Source organism: Centrocercus urophasianus, unplaced genomic scaffold (assembly GCF_019232065.1).
Source record: "Centrocercus urophasianus isolate 14NV4802_14NV808 unplaced genomic scaffold, USGS_Curo_1.0 seq_21, whole genome shotgun sequence".
In the NCBI taxonomy this organism is placed as follows: domain Eukaryota; kingdom Metazoa; phylum Chordata; class Aves; order Galliformes; family Phasianidae; genus Centrocercus; species Centrocercus urophasianus.
This window is the reverse complement of record NW_024884767.1, coordinates 658,380-667,679: the sequence shown is the minus strand read 5'-3', so window position 1 is coordinate 667,679 and position 9,300 is coordinate 658,380. Positions and strand designations below refer to the sequence as shown.

Sequence of the window (9,300 nt, the reverse complement as noted above, 5' to 3'; positions counted from 1 at the left end):
ATAATGTCCCATGAAGCAAAGCAGCTGTTTGCCCTTGTTGTGTTGGGCAGCCAGCCTGCCCTCTGCAGCCTATTGCAAGTGCAGAGCTTCTTGGAGCTTGAAGCATGACTGCACTTTCCTTCCATGGATCCGATAGCTTCTCTCTAGCTAGACGAGGGTGGCTTAGTTGACATAAAGAGGCCGAAGTGTCAGCACAGAACCCTCGGGGGCCTCGCTGGGCTCCCCCGCCCATGCTGGGCCAAGATGCTGGGGGCCTGTGAGGTGGGCGGGTCCCCACAGCCCTTTGTGAGACGTCAGCGCGTCACAATGAGGCTCAGCTCTTAGTCCCTCTCCCCAGGGTCCCCCAGCCACATTTCCCAGCGAGGCCTGGGAGGTGCCAGGGCTGTTCTTGCCAGTGCTGCTCTGCTCTGCTGGAGCTGCTCTGCCGGCAGGAGAAGGCCAGGGGAACCTGTGAGAGAGTGTGGGACGCTGCTTGCCAGGGGACAAGGAACAGGAGCAAGGGAGTGAGCACCGCTTCTCCAACTGCTGCACAGCATGGCGACTGAGGTGCTTTCTTACATGCTCTTCAACCCCTTGGATCCCAAGGAGCTTACCTTACTGAAGGACCTCACCACTGCAGGTAAGGCTTGGGGGCCCTTGGGGCAGCGCTGTGGTAGGAAAGACGGAGGGCAGACAAGGTGTGGAAAGCTGGGGTGGGCAGCAGGAAGGTCCCTAGGAGGGGCCTGGTATCTGCAAGGAGAGCCCTCCTGGCTGGTGCCTGCTGGCTCAGGGGTTGCTTTGGCAGCCCAGACCCGCTGCCAGTGCCAGGACTCCCTTCCCCAAAGCGCATCCCTTCCCTCTCCAGACTGCACTGTGCGCTTCCCGCTGCTGGGCACGGTCAAGACCTGTGCTGGAAGCTACAGCAGAACGAGTGCTCGTTGAGGGCAAGGAGAGCTTGGTCGCACCCCGCTCTCTCCTCCATTGGGGGGAAGGGGTTTCAGAATGGTTGGGCGTTGCCAACTCTGAGTGTGACGGGTCTTTCTTTTGCTTTCCAGAAATCTGCAGAGTGTGGGATGCCACATCCAAGTACATTCGGAAAGAGCTGATGGAGAAGAGAGTGAGTCTTACCTCCCGCTCGTGGCCCAACTTGCCCCTTTGTGCCTGAGCGGCGGGCAGGCCACACAACACCATGCCCAGGGCCAGCAGGTCACCCAGCACCTTTCCCACCTCTGCCCAGCACTGCCATGTCTCCCTCTTCTTGTTTGACGTTTCAGGCGGTGGATATTGGAATTGGCAGCTTTGCAGTTGTGCCAGCTCGTGCCGCTGCCGGGGAGGATGGGGTTCTGGATGTGGACAGACCCATTTTCCAGCTGAACAAGCACATCCAGAAGTTTTACAAGCTCAAGAAGCCTAAGACCAAAATTCCTTGTAAGAAGAATTTTGCTTTGCTTTACTCGACTGCACAGCCCCAGCATTTCCCTGTGACATGGCAAGAGCAAAGTCTCTTGCAACCTGGAGAGTGCTGGGGGAGGGTGCACACGGAGCGTCCCAGCACCCTGGCCCTCCCCCGGGCACCAGCCTGATCTGCCCAGCTCTCCCCAGCTCATAGCTGCACGCTGGGAGCTGGTGGCAAAGCTTACCTGCCTTTCCTGCAGGGAGTGAGTGACGTGGTTGGCGTGTGTTTGTTTTGCAGTCGAGATATTCGAGTGCCCGTTGAACTTCCAGGAGATTGCTGAAAACATTTGCTTCCGTGTGCCCATTGTAGAGCAGTGCATCTATGAGACCCTGCTCTTCTTTGCTGAGGCCCTCCGAGGAAAGAAGGAAGTTGACTTCTTCTTCAAAACACTTGGCATTCTTTCTCTGAGAGGGCACGAGGTCATCATGAACTTCTTTGATGACTGCGTACTGCAGGTGGATGCAACGGGCAACATGCTGCCCGCTCTTCTTGGGGTGAGCTTGCACGCCTCCGGGGCTCCCTGCAGCACTCCCAAATGAGGTTTGTCACTCTTGGGAGCAACAGACATGTCTGGCCTCTGCTCACTTGTGTCTATCCCGATGCAGGACTCTGAGATGATGAATATGATTGCGTTTAGTGGCAAAAACAACTTTACTCGATCCAGTGAGGACGGCTGTGTCATACTGCCAAGGTGAGCACAACCACTCCTGCAGCAGCCAGCCGGCCAAGGGAGCAGCTGCCCAGCTCATGCTTTGTGGCAGCTTCTTGCCGAGGACTCTCTCCTGGCAAGGTTGTTAGGCAAGAGCAGCCCTTCTCTGGGAAAGCTCCATTCAGCCCATGGCTTGGTCCACCCAGACAGTGCAGTCCAATGGGCCAGTGCGTGGGCCATAGGCCCTGAGTGAGAGAGGTGGGAGGAGGGTGTGGGGACAGTGAGGAGGCCCCCTGTTCAGGGCTGGCACGAAGGCAACAGAAGCTCAGGGGCAGAAGTTGCTGGAGACTGGAGAGCCCCTCAGCTCCCACAGAGATTCCTCGGGGCTCAGCATTGGTTCCAACAAGCCATGCCGGCAGGTTCTCTCTGTCCTGCACTGAGGAAGCTTGGTGCCCTTTTAGCCCACTGGTGTCTTCTTGTTTCCAGAATTCAAGTTGAGGGCTCAAAGACATGCCAAGATACAGTTTTCATGAAGCCCCGAAGACAGTCAGAGCCATGGAACGAGGGTGCCCGCAGAGGTATGTGAATGTGTCTGAACTGGATGAGGAAACCTCTTCTCTGCTGGGGAATTCACCCCCAGCGTGTAAGCTCCAGCAAGCCCTGGAATTTCTGAGCACCTTCCTGTGTGTCCCTGCTACTGGGAGAGGGGAGAGAGAGAGCAGGACGGGCTCAGGAGGAATGCAGATCTAGGCTATGTCCAGTGTCCAACAGGGGCAAAGAGCCCCTGAAATAGTGGCTCTGTTCATGAGGTGGCAATGAGTGTGGGTGAGCGGGACCAAGCAGCTCTGCCACTGCTGTTTATGTGCACAGTCACAAAGATGATGTGATGTTCTCTTGCTTCCCCACGTGCAGTGAGCGTGTATGATCCAGTGATGCTGGCTCGGCAAAGGGCATCAAAAGTTGTGCTGTCAGAGAAAAGACGCAAGGAGCAGGAGAAGAAACAGCAAAGGGTTAAATTCAGGTGAGCCTCCTGGAGAAGTGCAGAGGCAGGCGATGGGGGACACACCACGCTCTGGTTTGTTGTGTCAGGGAGGTGTTTCCCTCAGCCGTGGTGCCCTTGCCAAAAGGCCCTGGAAGTGGCAAAGTGACCACAGCACAGTCGCTTGTGCTGCTGGAGCAGAGCTGTGGGCTGTGAGCCCCGTGGTGAGAAACTGCTTCAGCCTGTGCTTCCGCCAGCTCAGCCGGCTGTCTCTCTTTAGGTTCCTGCCACAACTTGAAGAGACATATGCTGGCGTGCTACAAAAGGCTGCACGTCAGGCAAAGCCCGCTGCCAGCGCCCAGCAGACCTCCAGAATTGTACGCCAGATACATTGACCTGCTACCCTTGAATCCCCCTGAGGCCCCAGAGGAGGGCAGGCATGGCAGCAGCAGCTGCCCTCCCAGGGGTCCCTGCCCAAGCCCCAGGAGGCTGACGCTGCCGATGGTTGTGTTTCCCTGACCTGCAGGCAGCGCGCTTGCAGCACGCTCAGACTGAGGCGAGACGGCTCCAGGTGCTGATGGCCTCCAAGCGCAAGGAGGTCGAAGCTGAAATCCGGAGTGAATATGAGCAGTACACACAGAGGCTGAGCACAGAGAGGAGCCAGGTACAGTGCGCACTGACCGCCCTCAGGGAAAGGGCTTTTCCCCCTGCTCCTCAGGAGTGGAGCAGCTCAGGGCTCCTGGACACAGCAGCGTGGCTGTGGCCACCTGGCAAGGAAGCGTCTTCTGTCTGCCCGCTGCCCTGCAAGTTGCCGTGCAGCCAAGAGCACAGGGCAAAGGCAGCAGCTGGCTGGGCACAGGCACGTGAAGACTAAACCAGGCCTGTGTGAGGCACCTGCCTCAGCTGAGGCACTGGGGCCCGCTCACCCGCCTTGGGCAGAGAAGCCGGTGCCAGCCCTTGTCTTCAGGGAGTGAGGGCACAGTCTGTGTTGCAGACAGAGAGCCCTCTGCTCTTCAGTGCCATTTCCTGCACGACCAAATCATGAGGGGCAGCCCCAGCTGTTCCTTAGGACAACTGTTCCTTAGGACAATCTCTTTTGCCTTTGCAGAACCCCTTCCACCGCCTGCTGGAGGGTGACCCTCGTCCTGCCTACATTGTGAGACGGGACTATGACCAGCAGCTGGGAGAGAGGCTGAAGGGGAAGGACAGGTGCCAAAGCCCTGCAGGGCAGACAGCACCAGAGGGGTGGCAGAACAAGCCACAGCTCCCGCGGACATCACGGGAACAGTAAGTGCGTGCCGGCTCCTGCAGAGGCCCGGGGGCAGCGTCAGGAGGCCCTGAGCCCCAGACCTGTTGTCCGGGCTTCCCTGGGCTGCGGGGCTGGGCCTCCTCCTGCCCGCTTTTCCCCCAGCTGGTGGGCGCTCTCGGTGCAGATGGGCCTGGGCACAAAGGCCCCTGGGCATCACACGGAGCAGGGTGTGTCCTGGGCAGCACATCCCCAGACTACAGGCCCCAGAGAAGCCCTGCAGCATTTCTGTCCCTCCCTCCCCAGCCCAGAGCCTGACGTCTTTCTTCTTGGTTCCTACAGGAAAGGAGAGAAGACCAGGCTCTTGGACCGCCGTGGGAAGGCCCAGGGCCTGTGAGGCGGCTTCCAGCTGCCGCGGCCGTAGCCATCACGGCCTACACCAAAACGCTGCTTCAGGCGCCAGCAACACCCAGGCGCACTCAGGCAGAACCTCCCACCGCTGCACACTGCCATCTTGCAGGGGAGAGCTGGGGGAGAGCTGTCAGCAGCGGGACACCTTTCCAAAAATAATGTAACATCTTCCAGCAAATAAAGACAAATTAACATCTTACTTAGTGTTTGCCTTACATGATTGCTTTGCGTGCGCAAATTGCATTGCTTCAGCAGTTGCTTCAGAGTCTCAGCAAAGCGGCATTCTTCCTAGGGAAGGTTGTTATTCCCAGGTAAGTGGGACATCTGAAGCCTAAAAGCAGAGTCTCAACATTCCATAAGCTTTGGGGAGGTACAATGAGTCCAGGTCCATTTATCTGAGGGAGGAAGTTCATGATATACCCGGAGTGAGATTTTGACACAAATGAGGTCAAACATTATTCAGTGTGTTTATCACAAGTCCTACTCTGTTAGGCTGGGTATAGGGTAGAGAAGAAAGCAATACTAAAAAGATAGGAAATTAAAGCAAGGTTTCATTATAGAAAGCATATAGTCACTACCATGTATCTTGCAGTGTCCTATTGGTCCATACTTCAGGTCAGTGGTGGGAATTTTTACCTGTTCTTTCTTTGCGTAGTCTTACAAACTGTCCTTTTTTGCTGAGTGTCATTCTGTACATGGAAATTAGTAGTCTCCTCTGATCCTCCCCTCACAAAAAAGCAGCTTGACAGTATTGTGAACCCTGACACAGACTGGCTCCCAGTAGCTTGACTGCAGAATGTTCCTCTTATCCTCAGAGATAGGACTTGAGAAACAGGGAATGCCCACAAGAGTTGTCTCCAAGAACTCATGCAAGCTTTCAGACAAATGTGTCCCATATAGTCTCTTATTCCACCTCATGGCTCAAAGGCTGCATACACTGACACACTTAGTGACCATAGTGAAGGTGTCCTTTGGCTCATAAATAAACAGTTTGGCTTGGTTCAGCCTGGGTCTGTGACAGGGGATGAAGGGACGTATGGTCCTATGCCCCAGGAAAAGGGGATGTGGGGAAGGGAAAAAGGCAGCAAGATGAGCCTAAATGAGAAAAAAATAAACAGCAGCAATGAGCTAAGGAAAAAAAAACTAATTTACTAAATATAATAGTGGAATGCGAGAGAATATAGTATAATACAATATAATTGGATTTGAAGCTAATAAACAAATTGAGAGTGTCTGAAAGCAAAGGCTTTACTCTAATGCTGTAGGCAAGATGGGCAGGGAGCACACAGACTAAAGCAGGTGAAAAGAGAAGACAGCCTCATGACTCCCAGTGAGTTTTGTCTTTCCTTCTGAATGGATAACAGAAATGGAATAATAAAGTCTTCTGGGAGCTGTAGTTCATTCTTCTCTTCTGAGAGCAGGTAATCAGAACTATCAACAACCCAGAGAACTGCAGCATTCACTCTTTAACTCCCAGTGCACTATGTGATGGTATGATGTGGAATATCGATAACAGAAGTCATAAAATCAAGCCCTGAGATCCTTATCCCGTGAACAGTGAGTACTGCTGTTCTAACGTATGTATATTGATGGTTGTGTCCGTCTGCCACTCAGGTCCCAGCATAGGGTGCCCCCATGTGGGAGTTGCAAGGTCTGTTGCAGGCAGCTAATCCCACTGCCCTCTGAGAACTCCCATTTGAGGCTTTCCCCTTTTGGAAGGATAGAAGTCAATGAACACCCTTAATATTCTAGTCAGTCACTAGGAGACCAGAACCACAAAACCAGCAGACTATGCCCTTCTTCATTCACCTAGGCCCAGCTGAGCAAGCAATGTATCATCGTCTAACCAGAGGATTTAAAAGGGTACAATATCCCTTTTCTGCAGTCCCTGATGGCCAGAATATTTAACTGACCTGGACCCACCGGTAAGGCAGGGGTTTCTAAAAATGTAGATCCATTTGCATTTGGTCATTCCAAGGAAAACTTCATTATTTTGTGTCTGGTTTAGGCAATAGTCGCCTTGGATTGGGTATTAAATGGCACAAGCGTATCTTCATTTCAAAAGGAGTAATTCCCAACTGTACTGTAGGTGCTTACTCAAGGGAGATAGAAGTTGCAGTCCATGGCCAGCTTTCAAGACCAGTTGGAATGCCACAGACACAACAATTTCTGATGTTGAATACATGAGCTATCTGAGAACCTAACTTATGAACTCATATGTTCTCATAGAGTCATAGAATCCCAATCTAAATGTGTGCTTAGGCTGTAAGTAAGAGGACAACTGCTTGAGGCAATGATGTTGATGGTCCCACAGTCATCCCATGAAAATGCCCGAAGTGAGAAAGGAGATTATCAGGCACAGTAGTACAGTCAGTGTTTTCCCCCTTAGGTACTTGAAAGACAGAGAAAAAGAATATTCCCGATCTAAAAAAACTGGTGTTAAAAGGAGAGGAAACTCTATCCTAAGTTGATCCTTAGTAAGGTGTACTTACTGAGGGCTCCATTTACAGATAGGGGGACAGGCCCCACATCAGGTAAATGGACCAACAACAGCTGGCCAGGGGAATAATTGTGTTCCATTACTTAACCTGCGTATGCATCAGCAGTGATGGTCAAAAGTGACAGATCCTCAGGATGGGAATCATTAAATCAGGGACAACCATTAATCCTCCAGTAGTCAATGAGTCTGTTGACAACATCAGAGAAGTATGTTGGCCCAGTTCGGTTTTCCCAGTTTCAGAAATTTCTCAAGGAGGCCATTGGATCATTCCATGCTACATTAGCCTGAGGGTGGTAGAGAGTACGGAAAACCCACTGGACACTTTTCTCTCTGGCCAGTTCTTATATCAACTCTGTTTAAGTGGGAACCATTGTCTGATTGTATATAATTGAGTTTTGGGAGAATTCTAAGTTTTTTCTTTTGAGCATTAACAACATTCCCCTGTTGCTCAAGAGAGAAGTTCATCCTGTAATAGGCCAGAGACTACTTGCACTCCTACTAGCATATACTGTTTGCCTTAAAATTTATGATAAAGACCAATACAATCAACCTGCCTTTTTTCTGTAGGTGCTACCCTGCCCTCAAACAAAGAGGGACTTCCTCTAAGGGGTTTCTGTTCAGGCAAGTGCAGCTTAGTTCATATGCAGAAATACAAGTGTGGCATTTCTCCCTAGTAATAGGCCTGCTTCGCCTGATAAAGACCATGAGCACCAGTATTCCTCCTTTTTACATGTTAACATTCCACAAGTCTCCCCCAACTGTTACTGTTTGGTTCCCCCTGCCTCAAAGAAGTGATCCTGTCTAGTTCGTCTGCCTTATTCTTCCTGCAGGGAACCTGTCTTCTTACTAGAAAGCAATTCTTGCAACAGAGAATGGACTTTGCTTGGCAGCAGCAAGAATTTCTTGCCATTTATCCTTCTGCCAGACTTGGGCATGGTTAATTTCCCAGTAGTTTTACTCCCAGAAAGGAAGCTAATCTGCGCATCCTTTGAAGGTGCCTTATGAGTTGGTACAGATGTGCCACATTCAGTGGACAGCGATTCATACTGGAATACAATTCATACAGCTATCACTTCCCTGGTCTGTTGCTGTTTGGTTTCCAAACTGACCATACAAAGGAGTTAAAAGGAGAATGGGTACCAGACTTCCCTGCTTCTTCAACTCTACTAGAACTGGACTGATGCCATCATGTGCTCCCAGAGGCAAAGGATACAGCTTGATAATAGTCAAGCAAGAAGAGGGATGTGGCAGTGCTGTTGGGAACAGATAAATATCTAGAGAGAGAACACCAATTGTACAGTTTCTCCCTTGGTCATCAGTCCAGTTTTTGCCCTTCAATATACCTAGACCTCACAAATTAAGTTAGTTTTTTCCTACAACCATGGGGACATCTTGAGCTTCTTCCTCAGGTAACCGTAGAGGAGTTGGACTGAATGATCTCCAGAGGTTCTTACAATACTTGTGTTTCATTTTTTTCCTGAATGGTTCTCCACAAATCCAGGAAAAACATCTGTTTTGCACTTTGTTCCCTGATTACTGCTTCATGAAAGAAACAAAGACCATCCTACGCACCATTTCCAAAAAGCCATCAGAATAAATACAACTGTAGTTGAGTCACCTTAAATCGTTTTCTATGAGTAAGCACATTTGTTGAATATGGTCTTAGCAGAGTACTTCACGAAAGTCTCCAGTGCTGCTACATCCTCTGTAAAAGAAAGCCCTGAATAAATTCCATTCTAGTTATTACAATAAGCTTTAGGCTAGTGTACATTTTGCGTCCATATTTTTAGGTACAGAAAACTGAAATTACAAGTGCATTAGAAATACAAAGAAGAAGTAACACTTAAAGATGTATTACATGGTTAACTTCTGGGGTTATCTAATAAATTACTCATTAATAACTATTTAAATACAGATAAATGAAGCCACTTATTTTTCCTTAAATACTCATTAAAGTTAACACGCCTTAATGAACAGCTGGTTACTCATCATTGCTTGAGGAGTAAAGCAATATATTAGAAAAATAATCACATTGTTGTATGCATCCCACTAAAGCAAGTGAAAATATTTTCATTAAATA

At 50.4% G+C, this 9,300-nt stretch overlaps 1 protein-coding gene across 1 annotated transcript; it reads left to right on the top strand.

Annotated features, from left to right (window-relative positions):
• The first annotated feature begins 534 nt into the window (after window positions 1–534).
• Window positions 535–4,842, top strand: LOC122162455. Its single transcript, XM_042822756.1, has 11 exons — window positions 535–619; window positions 1,035–1,096; window positions 1,254–1,407; window positions 1,673–1,929; window positions 2,041–2,126; window positions 2,571–2,662; window positions 2,997–3,105; window positions 3,344–3,440; window positions 3,590–3,727; window positions 4,172–4,350; window positions 4,652–4,842. Exons 1-11 carry the CDS (start codon window positions 535–537, stop codon window positions 4,704–4,706), a joined length of 1,314 nt encoding a protein of 437 aa, XP_042678690.1. The 3' UTR covers window positions 4,707–4,842.
• Window positions 4,843–9,300: the final 4,458 nt, after the last annotated feature.